The sequence below is a fragment of the Orussus abietinus genome, unplaced genomic scaffold (genome assembly GCF_000612105.2).
Source record: "Orussus abietinus isolate OABI.00-Male unplaced genomic scaffold, Oabi_2.0 scaffold310, whole genome shotgun sequence".
Taxonomy (NCBI): domain Eukaryota; kingdom Metazoa; phylum Arthropoda; class Insecta; order Hymenoptera; family Orussidae; genus Orussus; species Orussus abietinus.
In genome coordinates this window covers 75,015-88,711 of record NW_019394456.1, presented here as the reverse complement: position 1 = coordinate 88,711, position 13,697 = coordinate 75,015, and the positions used below count along the sequence as shown (strand labels likewise).

Below are 13,697 nucleotides of genomic sequence, written 5' to 3'. Positions count from 1 at the left end.
GCCGAGTGCGACCGGAAGTGCCCCTTACGTTATATGTATTTGAAAAACTTGCAAAATCTACATTTATCATGAACGTTAGAAAAATGAACTGACAATAAGGCTGACACCTACACGGAGTAAAAAAGTGTCATTGAACCAAAGAATTTTTATTTCACTCGAACATGCACGAATAAATTGGATGCGACATTTCTTCGGATTATGACAATTTATTTGAGTTCATTTACTAAATAGTTCTTTGGCTCAATGACATTTTTCTTTCACGGTGCGGTTTTACTTTTATTGGGCGGTTTACATTTTTTATACGGGGTTATTATCTCTTGGGAATTTAATATTTAATTTTTTTTGACGAATCAGCTGATCGACCTCGGAGGAATGCCAGGAATGCGCCGGCAGAATCGAAGAGGGAACGCGAGAGCGCGGACTCCGTCATATTCTGCATTCGATTCGGTCTTGAAAAAGCCGTCTCGAATGGCATTCCCTTACAGGATGAAATTACGAGTCAGTCATTACAGTCCGTACAACTCCTCCGACAAATTATCGCCATTTCGATCCGCGGGACGTCATTCGATGCCTTTCATGTCGCGGGTCCTTTCCCTCTGAAGGATTACCGGTTTCCTCGATGATACCTGTCTCGTTTCCTTTTTCAATTACCCATGTTATGTACGAATCGTCATGACGTATTCCCGGAATATCAAGATAATTACCAAGGTAGTATAAAATATGAAAATTGGGATGTATACATTTTAATTAAAATTTCGCATCCTTTCGGGAGATGTACTTTTGGGGTCTGCAGGACCAACCCGAACGTACGACATTCCGGTGCTCCGTTGACCATTGCCGATTATGGTAATTGCATTTAACTATTCCCGAACTGGCCCTCGTATATTTGTGGCTCCCCGCAAATGCATCGCAAGTGCAACCAGTTTGCTCCCCCGCGGATCCATCTACGTGTAAACTGCACCGAGATCTAACTAATCTACAGGGCGCAATTTAGCGACAGTAATTTAACCCTCGTACCGCCTTAATAGCCCCTCCCCACTTAATCTCAAATCAGAAAATTGCCCGAGCCCTCGTAATGTTTCCATCACGAAATATTTCATTTGAAAACGAACGAGCCGTGGAATTTCGTATTAATTTAATCGAAATACATTTGCCGTTTCAATTACAAAGTTGTCCCATCGGAGCAGAGTATTTTTCCCACGGTCGGTTAAATGCAAATCTGACAAATTATCCGCAACGAGCCCTCGACATTTTTATTTTCACCACGAGAGAATTCATTTCCAGACATTTACTCGCTTCAAGGGTCATCGAAGAAATATTAACCAAAGAAATATGTTATTAATTCGGCGAATAATTATTTTCCTCGAATAAATTGCGTGCAACATTTCTTTGGAATTGTGTGACAATTTATTTTGTTTATTCGAGTAAAACAATCATTCTTTGAATTATCGAAACGTTTCTTCGGAGCTATTCGAAGAAATATTCTGTTCATTTGTTCTCTCAGGGTGTACTCCGAAATTAATCGGACGAATTTATTGGAAATTAATTGCCAGGACGAAATAAAATCTTCTGTCGGGGAGTAATATTTTTTCCCGCGAATTCGGAGGGTTTTCCGGACCGTGGAAAATATTTCGAAACGACGTCGAGTGGATATCGCTGTCGCGGGGTTGAAAAAGAAAGCCCAAAGGGAAAATTGAAAAATTGTCATTCGCTGGAGGGCGTCGACGCGGAAGCGCGGGGAAACTTTGCGGAGCAGGGGTTGAATAAACTATAAAAGAGGCGGGGGAGAAAGGGAGACCGCGAGGTAACAAGCAAATAGGGATGCAAACAACTTAAATGGAAGACAAACACAATTATCCTTCAACTCGGCTGGATATTACTCCGCGAAGTGCAAGGGTGCGTTCAGGGGGTACGCACGCTGCATTATTTTCAACCCCGAGTGCCAACGGAGCGGAAGGCAAACCCCTTCCGAATTATTCTGTCCTCCTTGAGACCGACAACAAATCCTCGGACTTCGATTTAACCACGAAACAATTGTAATAAATAAGAATTCCCCACCCCAACAAATAACCCCCACCGCGATTCTCAGGCATTTCAAAAGAATCTCCAAGTGATAAATAATATTAATTAAATCTTGGATTCGTCGTACGACCCTCCACGTGCTGATAGAAGAAATAAAAAATAGGCGCTAGTGAAAATAATTAGGAAAATTAGATATTAAGGTAACGGAATTGTAACAGGGGAATATTGAGAGAAATTAAAAATGAAGGTAGGAGATGATGAAGTTACTGGGGTAAAGATGGGGGGTATTGAAATTGGGAAAACTGGAGATTAAGGAGAAAAGATGATCGTTGAAATGTCATCTCGCAAAGAGGGCGAATTTTCGAAGGATTGGGAAAATAGCAGTCTGGAAATAAGGCGCAGTGGGTATCGCGGTTGAGGGTCGAACAAGACGAACGACTCCTCGAAGTGCTTCGGAAAATGTTTCCCTCGAGTGAAACCGCCGATAAGTGCGAGATCATCATTCGGAGGAGAGTACTTTTCCGAGGGGATGTCGGGGGTATCGGAAAAAGATTGCGGGGAGTATATCTCGGGTATTCTCTGTAAACGTTCCTTTCATGGCCACCGCGGTTTGTACCGATAACACGATATCAGCAGGCAGGAGGGGAGAAGTCAGGGGTGGTGTCGGACGAAGAAAGAAATCCTGGAGATAGAATCGCGCTAAGGGTTGGTCCTCTTTCTGGACTCCCTGGATTTCCTAAGACTCCTTATCCCCGTGGGCACCGTAGTTTCCCCCATCCCCCTGGCACACCCCCAAAAACATCCCTAGATAACCAGAGATATCCCCGATTTACCTTCTGCGCCCCATCTCGGATCGATATTCCCGAAAATCTCTCGACCAACCCTCGGAAAAAAATTAACCCACCAAAGAATTTCCATAAAAAGCGATAGAGTTTAATTTTAATTTTTTTTTTTTTTCAATTACCGCGACGTGCATTAAATTTCCTTCTATTTCAGGGGAGCCTTTGCGAGAGGCGAGTACGTTGGAATTTTCAATAAATTTTCGTCCATTAAAAAAGTGCGGAATATTCATTAATTATGAAACACCGAGCGAGGTGTACATGGAGTGGCGTCCTATATTGACTGGGAATAAAGAGGGAGTGGTTTTTTTTTGTTTATCATTTTTATTTAACCGCGATGGGCGCGTATTTACCTCGGTGCACCGAGCTGCAATGAAAATTGCATCGCGCGATGTCGCGAGTAATTTCTTTTTCTTTTCTTCTTTTTCTCCTAATAATTCAAGCCGAGGAATACTTTTGGGATGTTTCCTCCTCGCAGAGAGTGGGAAAGGTACACATTTCGAAAAAGGACGAGGCATTCCCTGGGCCCTTAATTACCGGTGAATTATCACCCCCTGGGAGGGGTGGGGGTCGAATTAGCAGCTACCGTAATTACACTTCCGGTAACTTACTTCCCTTTTATCGTGCCAAGCTTTCCCTCGAGAGTTTGTCACCCCACGTGGAAGACTTCGAATTTTCCAAACGAGGGTTAAAACGAAATCCGGTGAAAGAAAATTCATCCCTTGAATGAAGAATAAACTAGGTGGATGGGAAAGCAGTCTAAAAAATCCCGAAAAAGGGAAAGGAAAAATACAAAATCCCCGCGTTTTCGAGAATTTCCTTCCAAGGAAGATAAAGAGGGAGAGAGGGAACTCCGAGATTTCGAGATTCCCTTTCGTCTAATTTTTTTTTTCTTTCCTTGTCTTCGTCCTTTTTTCCTTCTTGGCGGTCCAAAGTGAGAGAGCACAGCAATTTCCGCCGGCATTTCTGTCGGTTCAGCAGAGATGGGAGGGATTTCCTTCTTTTCCGGAGTATCGTCCGACCTCGATCGAGTTCCTCGGGAAAAGGGCGAAAAAGGATGCAGCTCCTGTCGGGGAGGTTCGAGGTCCTGGGGTGGTTTCTGCCAAAGAGACGTAACCCCGGTAACACGGCGTCAGCCGGCAGGGTGATAAAAAACCGCGGAAAGGGGTGAAGGGAGGGACATGTAATATTAGTTCATATAGAAGGGTAGAGATAGAAAAAGAGAGACAGAGGACACGTTTCCAGGACGTGGAGAATAATGCTTGACGATGGCGACGAATTTCATCGTTCGAATCGACACGAACTTTACTGAAGTTGCAGTTCCCTACTTTCCCATTTTTGCTATATGCAAGGAAAATGTAACAAAAATGATAGGCAAAATGTTTGTATACATCATCGTAACCGTAAAAGGAATCGGTTAATTTACTAACAATTTTTTTAGATTACAGGGCTTTCGAGGTGATACAGGATAAGGACCTCTGGAGGACGTTGATGGGGATTCATATCTAGGAAGCGAAATAAACGAATTGCGAGCCGCTTTTCGGGGTGAGGCCGACAAATCAAGGGAGGGTTTGTAGAAGGGGTAAGTAACTGAATCTCTCGACGTACGTGACTTCGTTAAATAAATCTGGTCCTTTTACAACGTCGTTCGCGAGAGGAGGCTCGACGGGACCCAATGTATCAAGAGGGCCGCGCTTCGTGACACTTCGCCTATTTTCCCGCCATCCGCGAAAACGGGGAAAACGCTCGCCCAAAGTGTCTAAAGTGTCTGAAGCGTCTGAAACCCTTCCACCCCCTCCAACGGGACGTTCTCTTTGTGCCGGACCCGGGTCCCTCGGGACCTAGGGGGAGGAAAAGTCGAAATTCCGCAAAACTCGTAGAAATTTTGCGAAATTCCGCCGTGGCTTGTGCCCTCCAAGGGAAATCGTAAAAGAAAAATTCCTGACTTTTTTTCGCTCGATGTTTTGAGTTGATCAAACGCTCATTTCTTTTTCTACGGTAATGGAGGAAATTTGGATCCTTGGCGTTAAGTACTCATAGCATCTCATTGAAGCTCAAAGTGCGATTCGCTTATCATTCGACACTACGAGTTTCTTGATAGGTTCCAAATCTCAAGAATGAATACATTGGCTCGGATTAATTTCAGAATACGACTTTGAAAATTCGTAGACATTGGAACAACTTAAATAATTTAAATACTTAAAGATGTGAAACGTCGAAAAATTTGGGAACGATTATCTTTTATCTTTCAGTAATTATCCTGAGCGAAGGTAAGACACGTGCCAGGAGTCTCCGGGTTTTTCAGATCGCGTCAGCTTAATGAAATAGGATAAAGTGCCGGGCGATAAAGGACGAGAGGGAATAAAGGAAGTCGGAGGTTATTGTCGTCGATCCTGGAGTGAGTCTGGCTCGGATGCGCCGTGACAAGAGAGTCTGATCGGGATTGGATCGACGAGTCCTTCCTCTCTCGTCTTTTTATTAGCCGCGCCGGAAGGGGGCAGAGGGCTTTTCCGACCAGGCAATACCATTAAGCAAGGAGCCCTCCTAAACTTCGCAAACTCAATCCCCATTGAACTCTCCCCCTGTGCCCGTCCCCCCTCACCTTTTTTTTACTTTGAATTCGTTGTACATTATTAATTTGACGAACTTGATTAATTTATTTCTCTCCTTGTCTCCCCAAAGCCGTGTTTAATCAGATGAATTAAAACGATTGACCAGAAAAAAAAGCAGAGTGGATTTAATAATTTTTGTATAGATTTGTTTAATAGTACAAGGTGGAGATAGTGATTATTTAATTTTTTTTTGTTAAGGGGGATATTGTTAAATTACGTGTACATGGGAGAGTAGCTTAATCCTCTTAGGGGAGGTCTTCCACCATTTGTGTCGCCCACTGTACGATTTCTAGTTTCCGAGCTCCCAGCCGATCTCTTCCCCTTTCCAAGAAGGGAATCGGAAAAATCGGGGACTCCAGGGGGGAATTTCGAGGCGGGCAAAGTTTGATCCCGAAACTCCCGAGGGAGCGGACGCGTGGCTGCGGGGAAACTCGCGAAAAGCGCAATGGCCGCCCGGGGGGCCGAGTGACAAATGCAGGGCGCGACTCGGAAAATTGGATTTTTTTGCAAACCGCGGGCAAACCCGCCCCAGAGCCCCGACTCGATCGATCGAAGGGGATGTCTATTGCACGGGGGAATAAAGTGTCCCGGCGTTTGTCCTCCCCAAGAATCCCGGAACCCCTCTCTCCCTCTGCCCTGCCTTCCTCGAGGCGGGGGAAATGAAATAAAAATTCATATTTACAAATATTAAAATTCCCCCTAACCTCAGCTACCCTCCATGTACACGCAAAAGGGTATCTATTGTTTACACACTATTGAAACGAAACAGCCTAGTCTCGGATTACAAAAATGTTGTCATTACTTGAATACTCTTTGTCGTGACGAATTTCACGTTGAAAGTGGACACTAATTTTAAAGTTTTGAATTAAAATCTTTGACACTTAAAACAAAGGAGTGAGCCTTTTTATAATGTTTTTTTTTTCTTTATCGTGATCAGTTTCATTTTCAAAGTGAAAATTAAATTGAAGCTCGTTAGAAATTCAAGACTCACATGGCGCTGCGAGTGTCGGGGATGTCCCGGTTACTGGGAAGTCCATCCGAGGCCTCCTGGTTGAACTTGTTCCTGAAGTAGGGATCCTCTCCCGCTTTCAGTCCTCCCCTGGACACGTACCTGGAATCCCGAGGGAACAAACACTTCACCTCTTCCCACTTGATGCTCAGCCCTTCGCTATCACGAGTGATAAGCGCCGATCGAGCCCCTTGTCTTTTAACCGACCCCCCTCTTTCTTCCGGAGTCAAGAAGGGGGGATAATCGTAAAAATGAGGGGTACATGCCCTAAGAAAAAAAAAAAAAAAAAAGGCATCGAACCAAAGAAGTATCTCTTTGAATATCACCAAAGGAATATTTTGTAAACTCAAAGAATAATTACTGTGACTCGAATTAACTAAAATTGTCATAATTCCGAAGAAACGTTGCATCCAATTAATTCCAGTTAGAGTTAAATAATTATCCTGCGAATTAACAGAATATTTCTTTGTTTCTGTGACATTTCTTTTCATAGGGTGGAGGTGGTTTTTTCGATGGGTGGCGATTTTTGGATGTCGTTGGAAAATCTTTGACCCGGGGTGAAATTTTTGTTTTCCCTTAGCGATATGAAACGTAACTCACCCTTGCTCGTCGAAATAGTTCCAGGTCACCCTCGGGTCGGGGGTGGGCACGGAGAGGAGCTCCGAGGACATCACCATAGCTGTGCCATCGGTGTCCACGTAAGAACCGGAACTTCCGCCGGAAAGGGCCAACGAGGCCGGCTCTTTCAGCCTCAAAGCTCTGTTTTCGTTCTGAAAAATTCGAAAATCCCGGAAATAAAAAATCCGACATCAAGAATATATGAAATATTAAAAGTCATCCCAACAGGACGTGGAACATTAAAAATCACGCCAATAATAATCACATCAAGTGTCTGAAATCTCTGATATATCCTGGGTCGGAAATCAAGAGTGGGATGTAAAGAATTATGAAATCAAAACCTGGCAGAAATGAGATATCAATGTTAGTGGTGAAATATGAAGAATTAGAAATCCAATAGGGGATTTAATTAATTCCTGAAATTCTAGATTTTATTCCAGGGTCGAAGGAGGGGCAGGAGGCATTTCGAAATATTAATTCACGGATCGGGGCGCATATTAAACCGGAAGTGCAGCCGAGCTGTCGGGGGTGCGGCAAGCTGTTGCATCCGGTTTTCAGGGCACGGCATTGCACCGAGGTGCATCCTGCTGGATAAAACTTGATAAACCCCCCGAGAGGCTTCGAACCGATTCGTTATCACCCCTCGACGATTTATCCGGATAACGCGGCGCGGCACGTCGTTTATCTCGATAACTCGATCCGTCCGTTCATAGATCATCGATTTTCGCTCTGGTGAATTCCTCCGCCATTTCTTCCTCTTCGCATACCCATTTTTTTTATTTTCCTCCTCGTTCTCTTTGAACCTATACCTTCGCTAAGAAAAAAAAAAGTCATTTAACCATAGAATTATTTTGCTAATTCAAAGGATGATTATTTTATTCAAATAACCTCGATTAAATTGGCTGCAACCTTTCTCCGGAACGATGGCAATTAATTTCAGTTTGAGAGAAATATTTATTCTTTGAATTAAGAAAATATTTCTTTGGTAGAATAACATTTTTTCTTTGCAGTGTGCCTTTAGTCTGTATAAAAAAGTCGGAGCAGCACAATTGCAGATTCGAATTGATCGATCCCTTGAAAGGTTGCAGAATTAATCCTTCTTCGAATTTCGCCGTGTAATGGATTTCTTTATTTCTCTATTGTTATATTTTCTTTCTATACTGATTTGTTTTTTTCTATAGTATTTCTTGATTTACCGATTTTTATCCGAGCCGCGTTAAATCGGGACATTCGCTGCAGCCTAAGGGGATGCAGGAATGAATTGATTTGCAATTGGTCTCGGAGATTGTAAAGACCGTGAAATCGGAGTCGAATGATACCTCGAAGTCTCGTTTACGAAATACTTTTCGCAACGAGCAAGAGATCAGGCCGGATATCGAATCGGTTTCCTCGGGGCCGTTTTAAAGCGCTTTAACGACTCCCTCAATAATTACGGTAATGCGCCATTTTCCGCCGTAATCGGTGTTATCAGTGCCGCAATCGTGCCGTAACGTCGGGTCTAATAACTCGCGATTGCTCAATGGCGGACGATGAAATCATTAAAGTCTCCATTAGAGAGATTACGCGTCATTTAATCAGCTCGAGCAGATGAAGAGGATGTCCCGTTTTTCATATCCCTATTTCATACACTCTTTCTCTATGTTTATAAAATCGATAACTGAATATTTCCGTCCGAATTTAGAGTATTTGAGAATTAGTACCGGGAAACGTTGAAAATGTTGAGATTATTTACGCATAGGAAGAGAATCATCCATGGTTCGACTTTTGACAATGCGACGCGAGTCGCCTTTATTGGCCAGCGTGTCCTGATTAATGTCCATAAAACAGAGCGGAGGCGAAATGAAGGTTTTTTTCTTCGCCCTCTGTGCAATTTTAAATGCAGCTTTGGACGGCAGGAATCGCAGCCGGCCTCAAAGCTTTAATTACGGAGCTTTTCGAGGTTCAAGTCGAGGCTCGCACAGGGAGCACTCGCGGCGGCCATTTTTACCGTCCGTATATTCAATTCGGGGGAAGGAGAAATTATTCAAAATTAAAAAAGGCCAATTTTAGAAGCGACCCACATTCGCTTCTCATCCGCCCGGTACCTCTTCTTTATAGATAACCTCCCCGAGAAAATGTTAACGTCGGATGATCGATTAGGGAGGACTTCGAAGGGTGTCCGATTTCCGAATTTGCCGATTCTTTATTTCTTTTTATTTCCCAGGGGGTTGGTAGGGCCGTAACTCAGGGATTCCTTGGCAAGGGAGGGCTCCTTTTTTTCGATTCGCTTTGTTATTTTCGTCCGTTCCGCCGGGGAGGAGTTTTCTCCAATTTCCATTTGGCGAGCCCCGAGGGAGGTCGGGGGTGCGCGTGAGTGCGAGAGAGACCGAGCGATCGGGCGCGCCGTGGGAGCGAGTGAGAGGCAACGAGGAAGGCGGCCACCCCGAGAATATTTCCTGCACGCCGGATCGGACCTCTCTTCCTCTCTCTCTCGTGAATTATGAGGAGATTTGCATAGAAACCGTCCGTGGATTCGGCAAACCCGGCATTCGGTTGGTCCAAAGGTGGACAGCTGACCCATGGACATACTCCCCGACATTAAATCCGCGGCGCGTCCACTCGCGAGCAATTATTTGCCCTGGTGGCCCATTAAGGGGCGTCGATTTCCCCAATCGGATTTTCTTGTTTATGCTAATCCGTCAATTTTACCCGGTTACACCGATAAATGTAATCTCGCGCCCCGGCAACCGCGACACCGGGTGGATTCCCCTAAATCATGCAATTACCAATACCGACGATTTTCTCACTTTCCGGGGAATTTCGAGTAAACTTCGAGCGAATTTCGAGTACGACTGTAAATGGCGACATAAATGGTCGCGATAAGCGGCGAGTATGATTACTGAATTAAGCTTAATTAAAATCAGAAATAAAAATTGTGAAAATGTAAGTGATAAGAATATTGCGATAAGCAGCGAAGGTATTTATACCCTCGAGGTTTTACTTGATTCGAATGATTTAATGTCGGGAATAATAATAGTGAAAACGTGAATGAAGGGAATTTATGTGATGAATGATAGTAATAAGCAGCGGATACTGTTACGAGCGCGAGGTCTTATTTAATCAGCAGAAACGGTGATGCCGATCGAAGTTCGTTAAACCCGTAACTCTATACACGACGAAGTTCACGGTCTCAACGGAAGTCAATTGTCAGGACTACCGGGAGACAACCCGAGGCACTTCCGGCTTCCGGTGCACGGTCCGCTTCGCGTGTCATTTCCGAGCAATGAAAACCGGAAACGCCGGAATTAATCCGAGACCTGCCCGTCATGAAAAGGTGCGAAACGGAAAGGAAATAAAGGAAGTAATGAATGAACATTAATTAAAGAATTCCAACACTAAACGGAATGTCAATTAAATAGAGAAATATATTAATTTAAATATTAAGCGTTGCGAAAATTGGGGAGGTTGAAAAGGAGGGACCAGGAAAAGAAAATCAGCAGAAAAGTTTGCCACCCTTTGAGCTAACGATCCGCAAACAATTAATTAACCGGAAGGACGCAATCGGATAATGGGCTTTTTTGCCCCTTATCATTCCCATTCGGCTTCATCGGAAACTTTTCGATTCTATGGTAGGATGGAGTTCTGCAGGTACAGAGGGACAATGACACTGCCTATAGTCATTCGGATATCTCGGCACAATACGTCGCCAATCAGCAGAGGGCCTGAGGGCTCCAGGAGAAAGGATCCTTAATCTTTCATCAATTCCCTTAATTAACCGGCAACAATAGCTACTTTCCCCTGGATCCGGCCCTCTCCCGGGGAGGAAAAGCCAATCGGCGAGGGGTTCCGCGGCTCCAACGGAAATCCCATCGTAGCGGCGGAATTAAAACGCGATTCCGATTGGCTGATCATCCTCGACGCGGCGACGCGCCGCGCTCGGTGCGACACTCCACGCGCTCGATTAAACATTTTTCAATGAATTATTACGGGTTAACGATGCATCGTAGAAAAAAATTCCATAGGACTTTTCGACTCGGTTTACATTTCCAATTCGAGGTACTTTAACGTTTGTGGGTCGTTTTCTCGCGTTCGGAATGTAGGGTGAATTTTTTTTCTCTCTCTCTTTTTTTCTTTTATTGTTCCGGTTAATTCCGCAGCGGAAGCTGCCGTGTCGGCAAGATCTCTGGAGCCCCTCGGAAGGGAAGACAATTGACAGGGTATTAGCAGGTGCCGGGGGCTGTGAAGGGGTGCGGCTTACTCGCGGATGATTGAAAATTGAAACCGAGTGCTGGCTCGAAACCACTCCCGGAGCATTGTTCCCGTATCCATCGGGAGTCTCTCCCGAGCCTGCCTTGTTATCCCGGGATAGGCGCCTATTCCCGAACGCCGTCGTCCTCGGATTTCGCAATCGGGATTCCGGCTGAATTGCGCCTACTCCAGACCACGGTTTCCGATTATGCGAATCGGGACCCGTCTTCCTCCAGGACATGCCAGAGTTCGAATCTTCCCCGGTTCGCACGTCGCGAGTTTTCCCATTTTTTCCACAATTTTCCGTTGGACCTCAAACATTTTTGCCCAGCAGTGCGGGAGAAGAAGAAATTATAAAATTGGGGAGGTCACAGTTTTCCCGGTCAAGGAATGGAAAAAAGATATCTGGCAACTTGTGGCATTGCGAGATATTATGCAACCCCTGCCTCATATAGATTTCTATGAATTATGCATTTTGACAATTTATTTACCAGAAGCCTATCAATCGGCTTTACGATACCAGTGATCGCCATTAACTTCGAAATTCGTGGGCAGATAAAGCGTTAATAAATTATACGACTTGGCCAACCTGGAGGGAAAGTGGATTTCGGGAATTTTGAAGACTTCGTATAATTCGAGACTAGGAGGGTGAATAAAAAATTGCTAAAAAATCGAGGAGACGGGAAACAAAATTCGGAGGACATGGGGCGGGAAAAGGGCACCGCTCGGAACACGTGGAATTACGAAAAGTGACACGACTCCACGAGAACCAACCCCCCGAGAGCTTTCCCGTGTAGCCGGTGCACCCCTAATGTATATTTACTGTCGGCCCGTTACTTTCTTCCCCTCACAGAATTTCTTCTAGCATCGAGTGCACTTTTCGCCGCATTTGGGTCTCCCGAAAAAAATGAATGTCTTGAGAGTAAGTGAAACGTCGAAAAAAAAAAAAAGTTCCATTTCAGATGCAACTCGAGGGTGCGAACGTCAATGGGGACCCCGAAGGGGATGTACTCGCCGATTTTCCCCGAAAAGTCGTTTATTGCATATTGGATGCTCCGAAAACATAAATGGCATTTCCCGGCCGAGGAAAAAGGAGAAAGAAAGAAGAAAAAAAAAACGGACCGGGTGCATCGATGCGGCCCAAACTCTCGTGGGGATCAAAACGCGTGTCAAACTGCATGGGTCTCGCCATGCAAAAATGTGCAAGCCCCGTGATCGAGCGATGGGCGTTTTTCCGCCCTCCTTCCAGCCCCTTCCCTTTTTCAGTTCAATTTACAATTTCATCCCGGCCGGCTTTACGGCGGCATAAAGCCTCCATAAATCCCGCGAAATATTCCCCCGGGAGCCGTTGAGCTTTCCCGGCAATCTCCCGATTTTCGTCAATCAACGGAATTCCTGGGTAGTGCATTAAAGGGTCTCGGTGAAAAAGGGGGAAAAAAGGAAGAAATGTAAAAATGTGAGAAAAGGTGCTATCCCCAGGAAGCGACGATAACGTCTTTACAGGAGGTACTTTCGACTTTTGCGTTACCCAAGAATCGAGACAAAAATTCCAAAATGAAGGACTTTCGGGTTTGCTTTTTTATTTTTTTTTTTCAATCTTCTTAGAGAATTTTTCTGCAGTCTCGAGGGGGAAGGAAAATTAGAGGTGCAAAATCCACCTCGTACTTCGTGCCAGTACTTACGCAGCGGTACGCAGCTTGCACATGGGGTTGCGAACAACGGAGGCGAGCTTTCGCCGCGAGCCGAGGTGCAAGCTGCATAAAGAGGCGAGTCGGGCCAAGACGAATTTCTGGGGTCTGGTGCAGACGTGGCCAAGAACACGCTTCCGTATAGTTTCGTCATTAGGCGACTTCCGGCGCCGGCAGTAATGGCGCCGGTAACGGGGGTGGTTCACCCAGAAATGAATATATAATAATAGCTATTAAACATGGGGCGGTTCATCGCCCAGAAATGGATGTGAAATATTAACCAATAAATACGGGGTGGTTCACAAAAAAAATGAATATAATTTATTAACCATTAAGTATCAGGTGGTTTACCAAATGATGAATTCAAAATATTAGCTATTAAATATGCAACCTCGTTATAGTCAACGCGTTCTTATCACGCTTTTCTATTTATTCTCAATTTTGGAATGTCTCTTTCACCCCAAAATTCTATGGTCAGGGGTATCCGAGATGTTGCGAATTTCCATGGTACCCTTGAACAGCCCCTCCTCACGTTATCGCGTTATCAGACCCCAGCCCGGCAAGGATGCACTCGGGACCAAGTGACGTCACTGGAAATGGTCCTAATGGCTGCGGGTTCCGTGGGAACGGACGCGTGCAACGTGCACCCCTTCGAGCACCCCCATTAAGGCCGGTCATTAGA

The 13,697-nt window shown here is 44.9% G+C and overlaps 1 protein-coding gene across 1 annotated transcript in view; it reads right to left on the bottom strand.

The window, feature by feature from the left end:
* Nucleotides 1–13,697, bottom strand: part of LOC105694851 (polypeptide N-acetylgalactosaminyltransferase 2) — an 89,081-nt gene that overhangs the window by 19,030 nt on the left and 56,354 nt on the right. Inside the window, exons 2-3 of the mRNA XM_012415932.1 lie at nt 7,083–7,252; nt 6,465–6,584 (exon numbers count right to left, since the gene is read on the bottom strand). Coding sequence (XP_012271355.1) covers nt 6,465–6,584; nt 7,083–7,252 — 290 coding nt within the window. The remainder of the gene's footprint in view (nt 1–6,464; nt 6,585–7,082; nt 7,253–13,697) is intronic.